The following is a 24,278-nucleotide window of genomic DNA, read 5'->3' on the forward strand; positions in this document are numbered from 1 at the left end:
GTATGAGTTCCACGCTCAACTAGTGTTCGCAATTCCTGCAGTTCTCTACCTTGGTTTTGTTTAATGTCATCTCTATTTTGTATTAAGTCGTCTGGAGATGACTTCTTTTCTTGGGGGGGATGATGTTGCCGGGAATAATCATTATGTTATGTTGTCATATTATGTTTATGTTGTCGTCGGTAATAATGAGTTACGGCAGTCAGTTAGTTAGTTGTCCCGAAGGGCAGTTGGACGCGACGGTTGGTCGCACCCCTTCGGGTATTATATATTGCATACCTTTCCTTTGAAGTAGCATCATGATAGTCGTATCTGGGTGTAATGTTATAAGCACTCGATGTACATGGACTGTTGAATTAATACAGAGACTGGTTATTTAATATATAACCATTATGTTCTGTGCATTTACTTTCTGCATTTAATCGTTTACCCGTATGTGGCAAACAGAAAGAGCAGCTGATTTACAATTTTAATCATCTAGGTGGTTTTTTGCATGGTTGGCCAGTGAGAGCATCAAAAGAAACAAAAATTAAAATCAATAATTCAATAACGATTGTGTGGCAGACGTTCTATAGGACTAAAAGGTTAAAAACAATAATTAGAAGAAAGCAGTGTATGTAACAAGGCTTCTACTTTTAACCTGCATTGCATTCTTCTTTTGTAAGGCCCCTGGGAGAATCAAAACACGACCTTTACAACAATCTTCCCACTTTCTAGGCTTCACAAAAGAGTCATACCACAATTTTACGATCTGTCAAGCATACCAACTCATCCTTCTATCAGCCTCGTCCATTGGTTACAGGCCACAAATTGAGCTCCAGCAAGAGCACAGTGGAACAGTGTATGAAGAAAATTGAGTGATTGAATCTGCACTGACAGAAATGAACTCGGCTGCTTATCTGTGCCCTCCAGCCACATTCTCAGACCCAAACTTAGGTGTGGAGTCAAGGAATAAAAAGGGTGATTGATGGAAAAGCGTGATTTTTGCTGGATCTGTGAATAATACCCAAGGCAGCAAAGATTGGATCAATAATATCTGGCTTCACACGTTATTAGCCATGACTGGCAAGCAATTTAATGAGATTAATAATAAGATCGGCTCTAGCAGATCCATATCAACTCCAAACCTTCATGCACAAAGATGAATATTTAGCAAGGATAGAGGCTCCCTAGACATGTATACTCTAAAGCTTGGATCGCTCATTCAGATAAATCCATCAACAATCAAGTATTAACAAAAAAATGAACCAATTGTCGAATGCCAATATTGCTCTGTACCTGTATATTGAAGGAGAAAAATGGACCGATTCTAGTCAATGCAAAGGGTTCTCTCAAATGAATTCACACCCTGCAGATATGACTGAACAAACAATGACCAGATTCTATCTATATTCCCTTGTAGACTCGACTTTCCTTACAGATAAGAAAACCAGTCACTGCCATGCGAAGCACATAAATTGTTCCTTTAATAGCAGCCTTGTGGCAAAAAGCTTAAGGCAGCTCCGCTTGGCCATAGACTAGATATAAAAATGCTCCAGATGCATTAACAAATCTGCCAATCGATGAGAGATAGAGAACTAAACGTTCACTGCCACCTTCTGTTCTTAGTACAGTGCTTTGCCCCTGAGACTCACCAAAAATGGGATGGCAGTTCCAAAGTCAGCGCACCTTACATGCTGCCTAGCTTGAGTGATAGAAATAAATAAATCTTTAAAGATCCTACAATCCTTTTGTCGTGCCAAGCTCTAATACCATAATAGCAAATTGAACCCCAAAGGAATACCTCAATATTGCATTATGAGGGAAATTTATACATGAGAATGATTGCAACCGTGTGCTTTATCTGGCACTTACGGGTTTAACAATACTAACATACTAATCAAATATACTAAGTTTACAAACAAATAATAACAAATGTAAAACAAACACTAAACAAGACAAACCATACGGGTAATGATGAAATATCCAATACTGGATTCTATCATACGTAAGGCATTGTGGCTAAACTAAATTTTGGACAAAATTTCTCAAAGGAGATTGTACAGCTTTTGACATGACTGGCCTTCGATTCTTACATATTTCCTAGGAAGGGATCTACCAAAAAAGAGAAGTATAATTTCATGTCCAAAGAAACTATTCATTAGAATCACTGAAGAAATTGAAGATGAAAAATAGTCAATTGTCAATGAAACCTATGGAAAATAGACTCAAATTAGTAGTGGATGAAAATTCAAAAAGACAAAACATTATACAGGCAATCAGTTGGTACCCTCGTTTATTTAATTACAACTTGACCAGCTCTCAGTTTTTCTTTTTGAGATACATGATTCCACAAAGAGTTGAGAGTTAAGTAGCAGCAAAAGGGATACTTCAATAAGTGCAGGTAACCTTAGATTTTTATTTGCAATTTGAACAGATCAATGACTTCAGGTTGTTTGATTAAGGTAGACAGGGATCGTAGTCTTGAGGGCATGGGACAAATTTAAAAAAATGATTAATATCATTTATTGTTGAAGTTTGTGGAACAGCGGAAATAAGCATTTCATATATTCAGAAAAAGTACATAAAAATAATGATATACTTATCAAATACAGTTAAAAATAGAACATAGAAGTTACAAAAAATATGGTGCATTTATAACCTTTTCTTGGTTTTCAAGGCCAGCAGAAAAGCCAGTGAACCTTATCTCAGGAGCTGCAGATATCCCAACTCCATGAAACCCAATCTTTCTCTTTTCACCTATTTCCTTTTCAACCTGCCAAACAGAAAATATTAACAGCATTTGTCAGAAAAATAATTCTAAGAACAAAAACAAGGTTCTTTCACAACTATAGTTCAATTTATTCTGTTACAAACCTCGAGTGGGGGTGGCATGATGTCATGGGAAAGCAATGCTAAAGGATATATGTGTCCAGGAACACCAGAATTCTCTAAAAGCCTTCTCATATTATCTGCAGATGAATCATCAAAAGGAGCCTGCAAACATTCGAATCAAAATGAGGGGCAGACTGAGAAAAGAGGACCAATAAGTAATATGTTCTAAAGAGAATTGATTCTATAAATTAATAATCAATAAAAGAAATGAAAATACAAAAAGAGACATTTTGAAGCATTTTTGGGTCTCAGGTCTTTGTAATTATATCATAACAGCCAAGCCAAGCTAGACAGCATGCCATATATTATAATTTGTAATACATAATGGTGAATTCGACCAGCAAATGTATTACAAGGTTGCAGTCTTTGAAATGTAAAAGAAAGCTGAGAACAATCTACTAAATAATATCATCAGCAAGGATGTACAAGGAAAAGTTGGATTCATATGATGAAAAAACATTTAATGCTTCCCTCTTATAACTCAACAATATTTTTTAAAGCCATTAAGGCCTATATCTAGAAATGCAAATAAGACCAAATATTGAGATGTAGAAAACTGTTTCTGCAAAGGTGATTACATTTAGAAGCTAGAAACACCTAAAACTATATCAGGGAAATTCCATATGTAGAAAATGCTCATATTGAATTAAATTTTCAATAAAACTAATCTAGCTGATCTAATCTAATAGGAGCATACATCATGATGACTTGGAATTAACACTACCAAACTCACCCACCTTGTTTATATGGCCTAGAAATCAAGGGTTCAAAGATACAAGAAAACTCAACCCTTTATAACATTGAAATTATCTATTCTAAAAGTTAAAATATTAAACCCCAGCAAGTGCCTTTAAATTTAAAGCCTAATGAAGCTTTACCTAAATAAAAGAAGGCTGGGTCTAAATTAGGGGTCTAAATTAGTGGTCTAAATTTACACGTCCAATGGGTGCCGTGTGCTTGATTACTTGGTGACTTCCTAGTCTACTGTCCCTTTGAGCGGTGTGATCAACGTTATTGACTCTAGGTAATCTTCTTCTGCAACGGATTCACTTTGGGTTGGAAGTGACATTACTGCTAAAATCTCTTCCTCGGCACTTGCAGAAATATCAAAATCCTCTATTACACAAATGTAAAAATCACATATAAAATAGCATATAGGAAGCAAACAAATTAAAATTTAAAGAATACTGCAAGACATATTCTTATTCCAACTTCTGTTGCAATCTAGGATTTAACTGAAAATGCACACAGACATAGAGTGATCATTAAATCTTTCCTATCCTAGCAATCCCTGATTACAATTTGAAAAAAAAACAATACATGGGAAATAATAAAATCATATAAGAAAGATTTCACACATCAGGGCATCCATCCTAATAAAAAATGTCCGTCATACTGACAAACAAGAAGAACTAGGCATCATATTGTTAAAGTTACCGGAAACCAATCCTTTGAAACTGGATGCGGACGGTCTCTACCACCACTCGGAGCAATCCAGATCAGTTGGCTACCCTTCCTGCATGCTTTCAATTTGGATCTCGTTAAAAAAATCCAATCAAAGGCATTCTACTATGAAAACCATGCATTAAACACATAATTTAAATTATTACCTGTTTCAGTGATACTCAAAATCATGCCGTTGCAATATGATCAATTAGTTAAAGCAAGTTAAGCAGCATATGTAATTGAATGTTTCAGAGTATTCAAATAGTCCCTAGAGGTAACCCAATGTCTCATAGAGTTTTACGATGGTGTAAAATCAATGAAAGTTGAAGAAAATAGACAGTTGAGTGCATCTTACTATGAAAACTGAAGAAGATGTTGTATGAGAAAATTAAAGTCATCCCCACCTCTATTGATCTTGTCATTATGTATTCACTTTTAACAGCTTCAGTTGAGAAGTAGTTCATAATTAGCTTCATTTAGTTAATCTATGTGAAAAGCAGTTAAAAAGCATGTCATATGCAGGTGTGAAAAATGAGAAATTAAAAAATTGGCAAATCTTATGTCCTTTTCCCAGAAAAGAATATCTTCATAATTTGGCACTCAACACCATGGGGATGTATACAGTCTGGGTAAGTATCTCTACATGGGAACTATGTCAGGACCTAGAGAATATTATCTAAGAGTTTTGAAAGATTTCTGAAAATATCTTTCAAGATGAGCAAGAGTAGAACATTAATATGATCGTGATTGTGTTATAGGTGTTATGTAAAGTCATATAGTCTTACATTCCACGAGTTCTGTAATAAAAATCAATTGGGGACTTCATTAGGTATGAGTTAGCTTTAAGGAGTGAGCTCGCATTATATCTTGTACCTTGGAGAAGAATAGTTATTAATTTTTCTCTCATTCTATTGTTTCAAGCAATTTACAATATAACCATTGGTAAGGGGTGAGTCCTTGGACTTGAAGGTTCATGGAGCACTAAAATCGAAAAGAAATGCAAAAATTTATTTTAACAAATAAATTCCACGGAGTAATGATCTTGGGAAAATGTTGTGATAAAAGGGTTATATTAAAAATCACTCTAGGAGGGGCAAAAGATAATGACGGTTACTTTGGACATGCAAATTCTAGGATTTTAGGCTGCAATTGATCAACACTATTATGCGTTCATGGCCTTGATGTGCTCTAAGCTAAGCTAACCCGAGTTTCCAGGACAAGGGGATGCATTTCAGGGACTGCAATTTTTTTTTTGCCAATTTTGGGGACAAGAAGGGGACAGCAAAGGGGACGGCTATATTAAAAAATATATATATAGGGAAATTTAAAATATACATATGAAAATATGGATAAACCATGCACATATACATTATAGAACCTTAACATATAAGAACTAGCAGAATTCTTATGCCAAGTTTGTGTTAAAATGAGAGTCAAAGTCAAATTTCGTATAGAATTCATTGTCAATATTCACTGTCAATATGCAGAATTTATAGGGATGTCACCTAGGCATCCCCTGTCTCCGAGATATTCCCAGGATAGGGACGCCTGAAAAAAAACTCAAGGATGCGTGCCCACATAACATATGCTCTAAAGGAGGACACTCCTTGGCCCCGTTCCTTTGTCCTTCAAAGTTGTGGCCTGTGTTAGGAATTATAATACATGACATAGAATAATGTAAAAAATTAATAAATTAAAATGCTTTTTTTATTTAAATTGGCACTAAGGTGGCTATACCCAAAACAAAGATTCAAACATCAACAACCAAACTAAGCCAAAATACAAAAAACTAAAGGACTACTAGTCTTCTCAACTATTTCTAAACCACATCTTCTTCCTCACACTCCTGCTCAATGTCCATCAAGGGAGGCCTAGAGTGCCAAAATCAAAGGTCTTCCCACCACCTAGACCTAAGTCACCGCGTTCGTGTTCTTGTTCGAATTTGCCAACAATGAAATTCGGGAGGAGGAAAAAATTCGAAAAAAAAATTCGCCATTAAATTCGCTTTATATAAATTTGATTTTTAAAAAAATATAATAATATATCCAAAAAATATCATAATAAACAATATTAAATTTGTTTAATTATATTTATATATTTTAATTTTAATTTGTCAAATTTTAAATATAAATAATTAAAAATTTGAATTAAATAATTAAAAATATTTAATTTATAATATATTAATGTTAAATCGGAAAACTTTATAAGAAATGTTAATATATTAGTTAACATTTATGTTATATCGGGCAACAACATTATACTAAAATGTTTTCGTTATGGGTCAATCTTATCGGGCATTTTAGTTCGCATTGTATCGGGCAAGATTACAAAATTATATCCTGTCTTCAGCCGCTACAAACCCTACCGACGGCCGGGCATACTGTCGACCTGTGGCCCTTTCGCGGCCCCAATACTTGCCGACTGCATTAGTGAAGTGGTCATCCGCCGACGGTAAAAACCTCTGCCTTATCCAGCGAATTTTTAACGAATTTTAGCGAATTTCATACAGTTTTTACAAGTTCATCGGATATCGAATTCGAAGCCGAAAATTCGGCGAATACGGTGACTTTGACCTAGACCATGCCCATGAGCTCTTACAGAAATTTGATGTCCCTGCAGACCTAGAGATGTTGAGCCTCCTCATTATCCTCTGTCAACCAAATCAGAAAGGTAATCCACGGGCCACACTCGTAGAGGGTGAGTTGTGGTCATGTCCCCACAACGAATCAAAGTCCAAAACCATAGACCGCCATGTGCAAATATTACTGCATATCGACCCTCCACAGCCCCTTAACTAGATTTTGCATAAGGAATTTCACCATGCTTTTTTATTCCAGGTTGAGAACGAAAACTCTCACCCTTATTCTGTGTGTGAACGAAAACCCATTCACCTTTGCATTGAAGGAATCCTCTTTCAGGTCATTTGGGGCCAATATCTGGAAGAAAATTCATACTTTCAGCAAGAATAAATCAACTACAGCACATTTGAGCAGATTGGAACAGATTGGGGAACATTTTCCAGCAGTTATTGTGCTTTTAATTCTGGCCATACCATTCCCAAGCTGGTTGTACCCTCTTTGCTTCTCCTGTGAAGCCAATAAAATAAATTAGAGGGTTTTGATTCAGAAATTTGTGTGTAAATTCATTATTGGCAGCAAATAAAGACAGATCAGTGGTTCTTTCAGGGAAATTTTAACACATTTGGGCTACATCAACATTTTAGCGGGGAAAAGGGGTCAATTCAGGAGGTTTCTCTTGGCGAGAATTTGGAATAAGCACCTGACCTGCTATTTCTTCCTTAAATTGTTTTTGATAATTATTTATAAGGAGAATAAAACACATTGGAACAATTTGCAGTACTTCGAGGCTCCTGTATTGCTTTTTGCACCACCTCTAGCATCAAAATAAACTCATCTAGGCAGGGCGTTGGACACCTGGTAGGCCATTTTGGTTCTAGTTGTCTTAAATAATCATTTCCTTGAATTTTATAATTTGCTGCAATAAAATCAGAGATCTGATTTTCTATTTTCAGAATTAGTTTAGTATCCTATTTGTATTGTCTCTACTGTGCAACTTTCAAAAAGTCAATAACCCACAAGTTATCCTAAAATCTCTTCAAAAACCAAAATAATTATATGTTGGCCAAAGAATTGAATCAAACAAACAAATCAGCTGTCAAAATCAGCAGTTGGCATCTTTCGTCTAGGAAGACTTCTCCAAGGATACCTTTAATGGCATCCATCCCTACTAGTTCTAGCATGTAGAAGGTTTTCTTTAGCCACAACTCAATTACCTTCTTGTGGAAGGCCATTTGTCTCTCTGAGGCGCTAAGGCAGATTGTCGTATCCATCCTAAATGATGGATACCTATAGAGCTTCATGGCTAATAACGCCATTTGCCGCCCTTTTTCTCCTAGCTATTTGATTCTCCTCTGCCTTTGGCATAAATTTGATGTCGTCAAGTGTCCCTTCTGCTAGAGTGAGCTTTCTGTTTTCAAGTTCCAGTCTGTCAAATCTATGCTAGTACCATTGGCATTCAAATCCACTACCACCTTTAACAACCTATCTACCTCAACATTGCCCTCTCAATAGGTGTGGGAGATTTTAAAGTCTTCCAATCAAGCCAAATGCAAGGAAGAAGCTTTGTAGCTTCCAATTCGGTGTATCATGGCACCAAATTACATTTATAATTTTATCACAATCAACGAGTCCCCTTCCAAGTAGACTTTCTGGAACCCCAATCTATTACATTATAGAACCCCAACCCAAGTCGCCATAAAAGGATGATGGATTTGTTTTAATATTTTGAATATTTGTGGGAAAACTATTTATTAAAATCAATTAAATAATAAAAATTATTTAATCAATTTAATTTTAATAAAGTGGATAAACTAGTGTAAGATGGGTTATTTTAATGAATGGATTTTGTTAGGTGTCAAGATGGGGGCAATGGTATGGAAATGACCATATGCAAGATTTCAATGTCTAGAGCACCAAACCAAGAGGGTGCTTCCCATGGTCAGCCGTTTATTCTCTGCTAGTAGATCCAGAATTAGCAAAGGTATTGTAAGCTCTGTCAAAATTAACCTAGATACACGTCAAATCAGCTCTCCCATTTTTATCCATAATACCACCAAATGCATCACTAAACCTGTGAAGGGGGGTGTCTCCAGCCTGAATATCCATGTCATGAAGAAAGACCTCAGAAGAATAAAGTTCAACAAGATATACGTTCCTTCCAAATACTCATTCTTGTTGTACAACATTGATGAGAGACAAATAAGTTGCATTACTTGTTTTGTTTTAAATACTAATGAGTTGTAGCATAAATTTTTCATCTAGATGGACACAACTGTCCACCTCACAATGGCAGCGAACTGAATCCTTACAAGATTTCAGAACCCATGTTAAATAAATCAACTAAATCCCAATTAGCTTATGAAACCAACCTTTCTAGTTTAAGCATTTTGGACATGATTTGCTAATAGAATTTATAAGTTCTCGTACATTTTTTATAACTATTTAATTCTAAATTAATTTCAATTAGCCATGTCAAACCTAGGAAAATAAATGGATAAACTATCAAACCCATTGAACCAGCAACTAAGTTGCAAGGTTCGCAAGTTTGAGGGCCTAGTACCGGTCCGGTTTGGTTCGGGTCCAGATCCTAACCCGGTATGCCTGTGGGTCCAGCCAGGGTTTGTGCCTGGGAAGCTGCTTCGTCTAGGACGAACCCAAGGCGAAGCCAGGGTGAACCAGGATGCCTAGGCACCCAAATTTACCTTTTTTTTGCAAAATTTTGTGACTTGAAAAATAGGAGTAAAACCTAAAAGTCACTTTAAAAAACAAACTCCATTTTTCTTATCCATTGAAATTTTCAGCCAACTATGGAGACATTCAGATCATAGAGAGGATTTCTATTTGCAAGCAATGTCTTCAGATGTTTGCAAGCAGTGTCTTCAGATTTTAGTATTTGCAGACAAAGAAGACACAAAAAACTAGACTTAGACAAGGAGTTTGACACCAGAAAACATAAAAGATCAGAGGACACCTATGGTCAATTTTAGCAGAAAAAATCCAATGTTACTCTATAAAAGGAACTCATATTTATACTCAATGATTTTGCTTAGATCATTCAAGCAGTTGACATTTGTCCCAATCCTTCTGCACAAGGTTTTCAACATGTCACCATATTTCAAGTATGCAGTCATTCTTAAATTTGTTGCAACAACTATTCTCCAAAACTTGGTTCCATTTTGTACAGCTGCAACTAGACCTTCAAATCACAATAGGTCAAATAGTGCATTCTATCAAGCTTGAATAAGAAATTCAATGCCAAGAGCCCAACTAACATGATGCCCAAACTCAAGCAAACTCATACTACATGATCAATTGCATCGGCCTGCTAGTTGATGCCTAAGATGCATACCATATAAATAACTGATATACTACTATCAATCAGAACATGCCATGCATCTTTTTCAAGAAGATGAGAACATCATTTGCATCTACCTGCCTGATTATTATATGAGAACTCGATATTATTATTTTGATATTGAACTTGATGTGTATGATGGTATGATGGTATGATCATGATGCTATGATTACAAGTTTATGATGGTTTTGTTGTTTTTATGATGCTATGTGACATTCTAATATATATATATATATTTTACATTGTTTTTGTACTAACAAACCCAAACCCCTTTTCAAAATTTTGCCAAACTGGTGAACCGGGTTCTCAAACCCGAACCGGCAACTTAGACCAGCAACATAGATATTGAGTTTATGGTTATCATTATCAGTCTTCCAGATGGATTATAAATTTATAATTGTTATTATACTTGCTCATTAAAATTCAACTTCTTTTGACTTGTTTATGTTATTTATAGGCCATTTAATTTATTCATATTTTTAAATTTGAAATATTAATTATTATATACTATTTTAAATTTCAATATAGCTGTCATCCCAATGGTCCCAAAATCCTGTAAATTTTGTGGTCCCCAAACCCATCTCTCATCCCACAAACTCAAAAAAATTGGCATCATATACCACTATTATTTGCTAAGGTTGTAGGTCCACTCGATAAATTTTCTTAAGATTTTCATCACAGCTACCTATTGTTCAGAGTTCAGACTATTCTCTAAATTATGTTAATCGTTGAGATTCTCTCCATATTCATTTAGGTGTTCTACACAGCTAGTAGTTTTTAATATTATTCCCCGTAGCATGTTGGCTATTAATGTCCTCCATATTTCCAGTTTCTAGGGTAATGCCCATGGAAATGTCGTGAATCATAGTCAATTACAATGAAGTTGGCTGACGTCCCAAATCACTTAAACTGAGTCCTATTAGAACAAATGGCAAGGGGGGAGAGGGGGCAGGCAGGGGGGAGCTGGTTTGTTTTGATACATAATCTACAAGATTGCTTGCAAATCTTGTAGACATCAACAATTCATGAATCAGACCCATGTCTAGATAGAATTGTGCTGATGATTCTCCATTTTCTCCTAAGCCATTCCCCATGTATTTGTATGTCAATATTTAGTACTGATACATGGTGGAGGGAGAATCCATAAAATCACTCGGGTTGTGAGGACACCATGAGCATCATTGTGGAATTTCTCTTCAATGATGATGCTGAAGTTCTCTTTACTTGTACTTAGGTGCTACTGTTGAGCTGGCAGTATTTGTAAACAATTCATTATTTATGTTCGGAACTAAATGATCTGCATATCTTACGCCCAGTACCAGAAGGCATGTTTCTGTTATCAGTCTTATCTATTAATTGAACAAAGCACAAACAATGCTTTTTAATATTTCTGTACACATTACTGAAATAATATTTCTGGAAAAAAACAATCTATTAAGGCATGCAGAGTATACTTGTGTTTGTCTGTTTTGCATAAAGCATTATATCTTTTAGTACACCAAACATGAATAGATATTAATGATGATTCATAACCATGCATAAATATTCAAATTTGTGAATCAATTCTTATCAGAATATGAAATCACGAGACCTTAGAAGCAAAGCCATCTCCTTCAATGTCCGTGTATTTGCTTTTCTTTTCATTTCAGCAAGCTCCGGTATATCATTTATGTGTTTTTTTGAGTAGACACAGAGAAGATTCCTGAAAGTGCATTTGAAAACCTCTGATCAAATTTTTCCTGGAAAATAACCTCAACGCTACTCAGCAGTTAACTTTTTTCTGTTAAAGTTTTTTATTTAACAAATTATTTTGAACCACATTGGAAGATGGAAATATACCTTCCCATACTGAAAGGCTTACAAACTGGATCCAGTACCACCCTATCTCCTGCTACATATGTCTATGCAAAGAGAGCACCCAAGAGGATGACTATTATTAGATAATGGGAGGTTATGCTCCCATAAACCATACATTGAAAAAAAAAATCATTTGCAATCAAATTCCAAGTATAATGTAGTTAGTCCTGCATCTAAAAAGAATTATTTTAACTTACTATCCTCTCTGCAATTAATGGGTTTGTGGTTTCCAGCATTAGTGCAATAACGGCAGGATCTGCTTCAGATTGATGATTTGAAATCAATACAATATTATGACCCTGCACAATAAGATGAAAATTCTGTATAGTATTCCACAGTCTATCTTTAAAAATTATCATGGTAGACATTTTAATTGTAGATAGGAGTATAAATAGAATTAAGCAGTTCAAAAAATCGGCCTCTAGACATTTTCTTGTATTGCACCTTTCTGTGAAATCATATTTTTAGACCTAGTAAGAAATAACATACTGCAGAATCTGCCAAATGGTGTTGCCCAAAGGCTCAATTTGGGTAGCATATAGAAATCATTGCCAATATCTATATACTTTTGAAATAGAAGAAAACCTCGTAACTGATTACCTGCATTAGGAGTTTTTCCATCTCATGAAAAACTGATAAATTTCCAACATATGAGTTCCTAAAACAAATAAAAACCAAATAATGGATCAAATATTAATAATCATAATATATCCATACAATAATATTACATCTGTAATATTTTGTCAATGAAAGTGTAAGAGCACATTGCAATTGTACAATCTAAAAAAAAATCAATGTACCTGAAATCTGCTACTCAAGCATTAACAATATAATCCAAAAAAAATACCAGTGATTAGAAAGCAGATATTCGCATGGGCAGATTCATGCAGTTCCATCTTTTACTTAAGTTTATATAGAGAACATTGTAATTCTACCATTGCCCGCAGAGTTCATAACAGATTTACAGGGCATTCTTGAATGTTGGCATATAGTGTACCATAAAAAAAGGTTTCTAGATACCATGCAATTGTATATGACTTGTCCTGTTTTGCCAAGGCCCATGGTTTTTAACATCTCACCCACACTACAGGAGACCCGGCATCGTTAATAAGCACAAATTTTTCTTTTGGATTTTTTAACATTCAGAGAAAAACGTATTTATTGAAGAAATAGATCTTATACTACAACAAGAAACATGATAATTACACCAGCAGGACAATAGGAGTGCAAGGAAGATTTTGTTATATAAATGGAAGAAACGCTGACACTTGAACAGTCACCCAAGGGGCAAATACTCAACATCTCTACAAAAGCAAACAAGCACGCATGGTTTTGACAAAAATAGCTACCCTGCTTTAAATGGCCCAATTCCCCTAAGCTAAGCAAGGATATGTCCTTGTGAAAAGTTGCCTTACACTTTGTCTTCCAGAAGAAACCAATGACAGTCAGCCATATAGCAAGCCACAAAGTTTTGAAAATATCCCTGATCATCCAAGCTGACTGTTGTGACGTTTTCACACATCGCCCCATTGCAAATGGAGACCCCACTTTTTGCTCATAGGTTAGTTGTCTTTGCTGGTCGTCTAGCTTGGCAGTAGTTTCTTTTGTTATTAACCTTTTGCTAGTGGGAGATGTAGTGCCTTTGATTATAGGTCAGGTAGTCTAGCAGCAGTCAGGTCTTCCTCCAGACTAGTTTGGAGTCCTCTCAGCTCTAGATGCTCGGGTAATAGGTGAAATTCAGGATGAGTCTTTCGTGTGAAGCGGCAATTAGGTCCCTCCTTCGAGGTTAAAATGAAGTCATGGTAGCTCTCCAAAGCTTGAGTGATGAATGAAGTCATGATGATTATCAAGTAAAGCCTCATAGTGGATAACCTTAGACTAGAACATAGAAGTCAAGAACAATCAAGGAGGGAGCAATCAACTAAAGATGAAGCATTGAACCCACTCAACCCTTGACTTGGAGTGAAGTCAACGAGGAACAATGTCATATTGAGGGCAAATTTGGGATCAAGTGCTTGAAGAGTTTTGAAAGCACTGGTGAGATTACCTTGGTGAATGAGGATAAAAGCGTTTTGAAAGTAAATGGAGTGAAGGAATATTGGAGCTGAAGGTGAATAATGTGACACAGCCTTCCATCCAGACACACCAAAATCCCCAACCATCCTTAACCTTTCGTCCGGACACACCAAAACCCCTGACCATCCTTAGCCTTCTGTCAGGACACACCAAAATCCCCAACCATCCTTAGCCTTCTATCCGGACACACCCAAAATCCCTGACCATCCTTTCCCATCCGTCCAGACACCTCCAAAAGCCCAGCCATTCACCCTTCAATGTCCGCATGCATCCAAAGGCCCGGCCAGTTCTAAGCCTCTTTCCTTGGCCATCAAAAGTACAGCCACAATGTGTCTTTGCCCATTCAAAAGTCTGGCCATCTTTGACAAATGTCCTTACCCCCACCCACAAAAGCCCGGCCATAATCTATCCTGCATGCCAAAAAGTCCAGCCATCCTCACAAAATGTCCTAACATGCTCAAAAGTCCGGCCATAATCATATTTTTTCCAGACATACTAAAATCCACGGCCAAGGGCAAATAGATGAAAATTAGACCTGCAGTTGATTTGTCTACAACTTGGTGGAAACATCAATCAGATCTCTCAGGGGCGAAGTCTCAAACTGAGAGCCTCAATCAGACCTTTAGGCAGTACAAAATCAGACATTCAGAAATCAGAGCATTATTTCACCCCATTGGGAGTGCATTTCAATTTAGGAAGTTTGAAAAATGTGTGAGTTTGTCCATATCCTATGTGCTTGATGTCTTCCTTGTTTATTTTGTAGGAATGATGCAAGGAAGGAGACATTGCAATAAAGGAGGAATCAGCATTATCAAGTGAAAGGCTTCAGCAATGCAACTTAGAAGGAGAACTTCACAAGGACTAAAAGGAAAGGACAACATCAGGACAAGGAACACACTACAAAGGAGGAGAAAGAGCAAACATAAGTGAAGGAGTCATGTTTCAAGGATGAATAATCAACACCTTCAAGGACGTCGTTGAATGAAGGATGAAAAGACAGCAATGAGCATGCAAGATCAAGAGATAAGATATTTGAAGACATCATATCGATGACGAAGGCAATGTTATGACTATCTTGAATTTCCTCCAGAAATCCAAGAATTATTGCCAGTACAACAAGAGAGCAATCCAAGAGCAAGACACCATAGGGAAGGAGTTTCCACACAACAGAAAGAGAATGCAAATGTGATCAAGGCAGAAGATAGTTCCAGAATAATTAATCAAAGTTAAAAGATGATGCAATTTGGGAATATCTCCCACCATTATCACATCAGGCACTTGGAAATGTTGAGTATCAAGAAATATGCTTCAATCACCTACAATTGTGATGAGTTACAAGAAGAGTAAGCTAACGTGGTGCCCAATCATCACCAACCCAATCGCATCATTCCAAGTCAAGGCATCCAGATTCAATGCACTTGACTCATCCAACAAGGATAACTACCACATGTGCAAGCACAAAGTCCGAATCACCTAACCTTATCATTCGTTGATCAAAATTCAAGGAAGGACATGTGTCCAATTCATTGTAATTTTATCATAGGTCAAACATTAAATATTATGTAATGGGTGTAAGAAACCCTAATTAAGGTTTCTATCTTTTGATCTTGGCCATTGATGTGTATTTGATCTTGGCCATCCAATTGTATTGAGAGCACTATATAAGGCTCCACTTCCTCATTTGTAGAGGTTAATAGTTCGATAGCAAGTTAATAGTTGATCAATAGTTGTTAGTAGATAGCTAGAGTAGAATAGGAGAAAAGGAGATTGTTGCCAAGCCTTTTTTGCAAGAAGCATATTATTTTCATTGAAGATATGGTGAACTTCTTGTGTTGATTCAACATTTGCATGGTCTCTACTTCTCATGTATCTTCATGTTGATTAGATGGATGGAAGCTCTCATGGATTATTAATGGTGAAGTTCGCATGTTAATACTACTAGTATTTTGCTAATTATGAAGTACCTTGTGTAGTCAACTGAACTCCTTTGTCCAAGCTTAACTTCGATTGCTAATTGCCCATTGATATGCATCTCATTGATGGTGATTTAAATATCATAAGATTACGTTAGAAGATCACACTAGCTTTGTGGAGTTGTTCTTAGCATGGCAAAGAAAAGTCTAATAGAGTTTCACTAAATCATTCATAGTCTCTTACATTCTAGGAATTAGATTAGACTCCCTAAACCCTACCTCTTTTGCCTTTTGTTTCCAAGTCAAGTAAATTTCCACTTTCCAGCAGTATTCAAACATTCAAGTATCAACGTAGGTCCCCCTTGTGATTCCAACAAGTCACGTCACAATCATTGAGTCTATCCATGTATAAAGTCAAGACTTGACTATTGGAACCTTGGAGTCGTCTCGTTTGATCACATAGTTTAGCATTCGAGAGGTCTTTGTTCAAGAGAGGATAAGATACTTAGTATTTTATTTTGTGTTTGAAGGTGTCATAAAAAACACATCAACAATGACACTAAGAGAGGAGTAATGAATTAAGTTGTAATCATGTCCAAAAACTCCTTCAAAAAGTACATCGATGACATGGCTGTTAATGCATTAGTAGCTTCTGCAAGATTAGACTTCTCTAACCCGTTAATCTCCTTTATTCTGTTATGGTTTATTCATCTATGCTATTAGATTATCTGATTTATGCTTTTCGAACTGAATATGTTTATCAGATTGTAACATTGATCATGATTATGATATTGGCATTGGATAAAGATGGATTAGATCGACGACTTGCTTAACATAGTTAAGCGTCGATCTAAATGCTATCGGGCTAATAACCCGATAGCATATTAATGTCGATTCATTATGAATCAGCATTAATGTCGATTCATTATGAATCGGCATTAATATGCTATCGAGGTATTAACCCGATAGCATATGTAATGCTATTTGTTATCGGGTTTAGTTCATACCGATAAACATTTATAATCGGGCCATTAACAAAGCATCATAACTAATACCGTTTCAACCGAGTGTTTAAGTATTAAATGTTAGTTACCAAACATAACCGAAATCGAGATGTGCAATATGGAAAGACACCGATCAATAGGTGCCTTGATCGGTCATGTCTAAAAGACATGACCGGTCAAGACATCTATTGACCGGTCTTCTAAAACATATAAAGCCCGACATGAATCATTTGGAGAAGACATATAAAAATATTAATGATCTCTCTCCTTCAGCCTGCAACAAAACAATCAGATTATCAGACAATATAATCATATAAAATTCTCACATATATAATTTGTTCTTTTATTGCAATTGAATAAAACTTTACATGGTATCAGAGCGAGGCTAATCGAATCTGAGGCTATTCAATTTCTGAATAATTCAAGAACAAAATTATATATTACATCACATTTCCAAAATGGCCAGCGCTATTAGATTCGAAGATAGACTCGGAGGTAGCGATGATTTCTCAGCTTGGAAGTTTAGAATCAAAATGATTTTGAGAGAAAACAAAGTTGATTCATATGTTCAAACTGAAAGTGCAGCACCCGAGAATGAACCCGACAAAACAGCATGGATTGAGGGAAATGAAAAGGCTATTAAAATAATAGTTGATGGGGTAAGAAACAACATAATGCCCATCATAAAGAAACAAGAGACGGCTTACAAAATGTTCAAAGCACTTGAAAGGACATTTGAGATATCAAATGCAAGTCGTACTCTGGCATTGAAACGAGAGATAAATCATATCACGATGAACAAAGGGGAGACAATCAACTCCTACTTCATGCGAATATCAACCCTAAGAGATGAACTTGCAACCCTTGATTATGAGATCCAGAGTAAAGAATTAACACTCATTGCTCTAGATGGGTTGCCCAGTGGATGAAATACATTTGTCCAAAGCATTAGTGCAAGGTCCAAATATCCTAAGTTTGAGAGGTTAAGAGATGATTGTCTCCAAGAAGAGTCGAGATTGAACAAAATTGGAATAAAACAAAAGAACATAGACGAAGACCTTCAAGTCCTAAATACTAACGCAAACAAGAAAAGTAAGAAGAAGCAATTTAGGAAAAGAAAATGTCATCAAGGCAAGAACACTCCAAAAAAAGACCTATCACATATTCAATGTTATAGGTGTGACAAATTCGGACACTATGTTGCGAAATGTTCGGAGAGAGCCAAACAAGCCACATTTGTCAAAGTAGGAAAATCCAAAAGGGAAGATAACTTCGAGAACTATGTCCTCTACTCAGCACTCACAAGCCATACAACAAACAAGTCTAACTCATGGGTGATCGACAGTGGTTCATCCAAACACATTACCGGTTTTAGAGAAGTGCTAGACTCCATGATAGAGGAGAATGATGAGGAAGTGACCATCGGAGATGATTCCTCACATCCAGTCAGAGGAATTGGAACCTGCATCATCAAATTAAAGACAGGCATGTCATTGCAACTTGAAGGAGTACTATATGTCCCCGGCATCAAAAGAAATCTAGTCTCCATATCAGCACTAGAGGATAATGGATACAGAGTGACCTTCATGGAAAACAAGGTGTTGGCTTGGTCGAGAAATTCTACCATCAAGAAAGCTAAAGTCATTGGACAAAGACAAGGCTATTTGTATGAGCTATGCACAGAGCCCAACTTAGCCTTAATTCATGAAGCCACAAATGCAAATGAGGTGTGGCATAGAAGACTAGGCCACCTGAATTATAGGGCTTTATCATCTATGGGAAATCTTGTCATAGCTCTACCTAAGTTGAAGCAATATCATTCAGAGGCGTGCAAGGGATGTGCCCTAGGTAAAAATACCAAGGGTGCCTTCCAAAATAGTACTAGGAAGACAAGCAAAATATTAGAATTAGTTCATTCTGATGTATGTGGACCTATGTCCGAACCCTTTCTGGGGGGATTTTTGTATTATGTAATATTTGTTGATGACTACTCTAGGAAAACTTGGATCTACTTTCTGAAATGTAAAGAATCAGAAGAGATCCTCAATAGGTTTAAAGAATTCAAATCACTAACGGAGAACTACTCAGGAAATAAAATTAAAACGCTAAGAACTGACAATGGGGGGGAATATACTTCAGAATTATTTAAAGATTTTTGTAAAAATTTAGGGATTAAGAGGGAGTTAACAATACCTTATAATCCTCAACAAAATGGGGTAGCTGAGAGGAAAAATAGGACTATTGTAGAAGCTACCAAAGCCATGATCCTTGATCAAAATCTAAATATCAAACTTTGCGCAGAAGCAACTAGCACTGCGGTATATATACAAAACAGATGTCCTCACTCCCACCTTGAAGATAAAACACCTGAGGAAGTCTTCACCAAAATAAAGCCAGATATCAGCCACCTTAGGATATTTGGGTGTCCTGACTATATACATGTACCTAAAGAGAAAAGACTAAAACTAGAACCTTCTGGAAAAAGGGGAATACTTGTAGGATATAGTGAAACATCCAAGGCCTATAGAATTTATATACAAGGTCAAAGAAATATTGAACTTAGTAGGGATGTAATCTTTGAAGAAGACTTAGCCTTCAAAAGAGCCCAAAGTACAATAGAACCTGAAATCTATATCCCTACTCCTAACATAGAAGAAGATCCTACTCCTGAGCTTCAGAGGGAGAATCCTGAGGAGACTATAGGTGAAACTCAAAACCCACCTAGAGAAAAAAAAACTCAAAAAAAGACCACTATGGGCCACCAAGACTGTAACAGAAGCTCAGAACTTTGCTACTCCTTCAGGAACCTTCAAGGAAAGTAAAAGGCCTAATAAATTCACTAGCTATGTTGCCCTTATGAATGATCTCTCTAAAGTTGAACCAAACAATGTATCAGATGCACTTGAACATCAAGTATGGAAGGATGCCATGTTTGAAGAGTATCAATCCATTATGAAGAATGATGTTTGGGAGATTGTTCTTAGGCCAACTAAGAAATTTGTTGTTTCATCTAAATGGCTTTTCAAGATCAAACATGTTGCAGATGGCAGTATTGAAAAACACAAGGCCAGATTTGTAGCTAGAGGGTTCTCACAAAAGGAAGGAATAGATTATGAAGAAACATTTGCACCTGTTGCCAGATATACATCGATAAGAGTTGTACTAGCCATTGCAGCAGCAAAGGGATGGAAGGTACACCAGATGGATGTTAAGACAGCATTTTTAAATGGTGAGATCTCAGAAGAAGTCTACCTAGGGCAACATGAAGGGTTTGAAATTCATAATGCAGAGTCTCATGTATGTAGACTTAAGAAAGCTCTCTATGGGCTCAAACAGGCTCCCAGGGCCTGGTATGAAAGAATTGACACCTATCTCTCAAAACTAAGTTTCACTAAAAATGATGCAGATCCTAATCTCTACTACAAAAGAAATAAAGGTGATATGCTAATATTGATTTTATATGTTGATGACCTATTAATCACAGGAGATGATCACCTTATAGATCAATGCAAGAAAGATCTATCAACAGAATTTGATATGAAGGACTTGGGACTACTTCATTACTTCCTAGGGTTAGAAGTATGGCAGAATTCCAATAATATTGTTCTAAACCAAGGAAAGTACACCTTGGACATTTTGACGAGATTCGGAACGCTAAATTGTAGGCCCATGACCTCTCATATGGAAACCAACTTACATAAACTTAAAGAAGCGGTAGCAGAATCACAATCCACTGATCCTACTCAGTACAAGCAGATGATTGGGTCCCTAATGTATCTATTAAATACAAGGCCAGATATCTGTTATGTTGTTGATGCTCTAAGTCAGTTTATGTGTGAACCTAAGGAGATAAACCTGGGGGCAATAAAACATATTATGAGATACTTACAAGGTACCCTAAACCTTGGTCTTAAATATGAGAAAGTTGATATAGATCTACACGGATTTACAGATTCAGATTGGGCTGGCAGCGTGACTAACAGAAAAAGCACTTCAGGGTGTTGTTTCAGTTTAGGTTCAGCCATGATATCTTGGATCAGCAGAAAGCAGTCTTTTGTAGCTCAAAGTTCCACCGAGGCCGAATATATTGCAGCTTCTATGGCTGCCCGAGAGGCAGTATGGCTTAGGAAGTTGTTTGTGGGATTGTTTGGAGAACCTATGAAACCTACTATTATTCATTGTGACAATCAAAGTTGCATAAAACTTTTAGTAAATCCAGTATTCCATGACAGGTCCAAACATATTGAGATCCCATACCACTATGTACGAGATATGGTTGACAGGAATGTAATTCAATTAGAATATGTTTGTACAGGAGATCAAACTGCAGACATTCTGACCAAACCTCTTTCCAGAGTGAAGATTGATCACTTCAGAAAAGGTTCAGGTATGATAGAAAGGTAATCTGCTTTGTAAATAAGATGTTTAATGTGTAAACTTCTTTTGTCATGTTGGGACATTTTGGGTTTCACCCCCTGTGTTCATATCTAAGAGGTGACGATCTCTCAGATTATGAGCACTTGTATGCAAACATCATAAGGTGACGATCTTATAATTCTCTAAACCAGTTATCATGTTGGATCTCTGGTATGTCATGGATGTGCCATGATGGTGTTGTGGTTAAACATTTGTATAAAATGTTTGTGCACATATCACAACCTGGATAAGATGAGAATTTAACCATCCTCACATGTGTATCTGTAGTATTGCGTGTTTAGGCAATACTGATATCACGTGTTCAGGTGATATCTTGTCATAATGAAATGATGAATCTTCTATATCACATGGTTAGGTGATACTCTATGTCACATACTTAGAGTGATGTTTTATATTTGTATCTTGTGTCCTGATGGTACTTCATATCATATATATAGATGATATATATTCTTGGAGACTGACATTATTCTGGTTATGAAAGAGAAATGTGATGCAAGTTACTTTATCTATCTTCCAAAGCTAATAGGGAGTGTTAGTGCATTAGTAGCTTTTGCAAGATAAGACTTCTCTAACCCGTTAATCTCCTTTATTCTGTTATGGTTTATTCATCTATGCTATTAGATTATCTGATTTATGCTTTCCGAACTAAATATGTTTATCAGATTGTAACATTGATCATGATTATGATATTGGCATTGGATAAAGATGGATTAGATCGACGACTTGCTTAACATAGTTAAGCGTCGATCTAAATGCTATCGGGCTAATAACCCGATTGCATATTAATGTTGATTCATTTATGAATCGGCATTAATATGCTATCGGGGTATTAACCCGATAGCATATGTAATGCTATTTGTTATCGGGTTTAGTTCATACCGATAAACATTTATAATCGGGCCATTAACAAAGCATCATAACTAACACCGTTTCAACCGAGTGTTTAAGTATTAAATGTTAGTTACCAAACATAACCGAAATCGGGATGTGCAATATGGAAAGACACCGATCAATAGGTGCCTTGATCGGTCATGTCTAAAAGACATGACCGGTCAGACATGACCGGTCAAGACATCTATTGACCGGTCTTCTAAAACATATAAAGCCCAACATGAATCATTTGGAGAAGACATATAAAAATATTAATGATCTCTCTCCTTCAGCCTGCAACAAAACAATCAGATTATCAGACAATATAATCATATAAAATTCTCACATACATAATTTGTTCTTTTATTGCAATTGAATACTTCACAATGGCAAACTCACTCCTCACTCCCACATAAATGTAAGAAAAATCTGAACCTTGTGCATTTTTCTCGAAACAATGAATTATTTTTCATATTTTTGTTTATCAACTTTTTATCTTCTTCTTGATGTTCATCAACAATAAGACATCACGAATGTGGTAATGCAACCAACTCTATACCAGTATATACCCAACACAATTATATATCAGAAGAAATAATCATAGTTATAGCAGTTGCCATTTGTATTCCTCTAGAGCCATATATTCTCTTCTACAGAAAACTTCCAAACATCCAAGAGAGAGACATATAACGGGCATCTTTGAAAGGACAACCCTGGAATGAGTCTAAATTCAAATGATGTACAAATGCCCAATAACAATCCTTGTAGGACAATTTGCAGGTATTCAATTAAGAAAGTCCTGAAGAGTTATTAATATCAGAACCATTCCATTTACAAACCTCAAATACCAAGAAATTTAAGAATGCCACCTTAAAGACTAATAGCTCTTATTGGAACAACTTATTCACATCCAATAGTAGGACAATTTAAAGTAATATTTTTTTTACAGTTTCCTTGTGTCTTTTTCCTCTAGCATATCTCGAATTTCTCTCTCCATCCAGCTTTCATCACCCCCATAGAGGTAAAATTGTGTATGTCCATCAAACTATCTTCTACCATAGAGATAGAGATAAATTTAATTAGACAGCTTTTCTTGCTGAGGAATCCAATTCCCTAGCGAGCCTAACATAGAGACAACCTCCCTTACATTCACAAATTTGCTGAAGGATGTCATATTTTAGTCTCAAAAATTAAAATTACCATATTGTTCATTTGTGAAACCTACATGGTTAAGAGAAAAATCTTTCAATGGAAAAGCATGAGGAAAACTAATCTACCTCTATATTATTTAGGGATGATCAAATACTGTGTAATTCAACAATCAGAAACCTCCTGTGAAATACAGCCAATCCTGTCATATAAAAAACAAGAACTAAAACCTTCTGTAGACTACAATACCTGAAATCAATCAATGGCCGAATGTAATTTTGTCCAAACATGTAGTAATCAAAAGGCTCCCGTATTGCTCTGTGATAATTAGAAAATGTAAAAGGATCCTGAAATAAAGGAAAAAATAGAAGAGATTATGCATATCTTCAAATAAGTATTATCTTGCAACATGTAACTGACTTTTATTTGCATCATTTCAAGAACTGAAGCATAAAATTACATGGAGAGTTACATAGAGAGGATTTGAAGTAGCAAACCTCAAACTGTAACAGAATCCGGTCAAAAGCTATTGCCATGTTTGAAAGGACTATTTCGTTTGCATTGGGATTCCCACTCTCAAAAACCTGACAAAGACAATCCAATTCAAAGAACATAAGAAGATAAAAAAATGTCACTTTAAAGAGAGCAAACAACACTCACTGTTAAAATTCCATGCACATCTCAAAATCTATTGCTTCACAAAAAAGAAAGGCATTTCAGG

At 36.1% G+C, this 24,278-nt stretch overlaps 1 protein-coding gene across 1 annotated transcript in view; it reads right to left on the reverse strand.

Annotated features, from left to right (window-relative positions):
- Nucleotides 1–24,278, reverse strand: part of LOC131078659 (glycerol-3-phosphate acyltransferase ATS12, chloroplastic) — a 92,713-nt gene that overhangs the window by 25,374 nt on the left and 43,061 nt on the right. The window contains exons 3-11 of the mRNA XM_058016404.2: nucleotides 24,055–24,141; nucleotides 23,807–23,904; nucleotides 12,709–12,766; nucleotides 12,306–12,407; nucleotides 12,091–12,152; nucleotides 11,843–11,953; nucleotides 4,309–4,387; nucleotides 2,854–2,973; nucleotides 2,639–2,752 (exon numbers count right to left, since the gene is read on the reverse strand). Of these exons, the coding sequence (XP_057872387.2) occupies nucleotides 2,639–2,752; nucleotides 2,854–2,973; nucleotides 4,309–4,387; nucleotides 11,843–11,953; nucleotides 12,091–12,152; nucleotides 12,306–12,407; nucleotides 12,709–12,766; nucleotides 23,807–23,904; nucleotides 24,055–24,141 (831 nt within the window). The remainder of the gene's footprint in view (nucleotides 1–2,638; nucleotides 2,753–2,853; nucleotides 2,974–4,308; nucleotides 4,388–11,842; nucleotides 11,954–12,090; nucleotides 12,153–12,305; nucleotides 12,408–12,708; nucleotides 12,767–23,806; nucleotides 23,905–24,054; nucleotides 24,142–24,278) is intronic.

Source organism: Cryptomeria japonica, chromosome 2 (assembly GCF_030272615.1).
Source record: "Cryptomeria japonica chromosome 2, Sugi_1.0, whole genome shotgun sequence".
NCBI classification, from domain to species: Eukaryota; Viridiplantae; Streptophyta; class Pinopsida; order Cupressales; family Cupressaceae; genus Cryptomeria; species Cryptomeria japonica.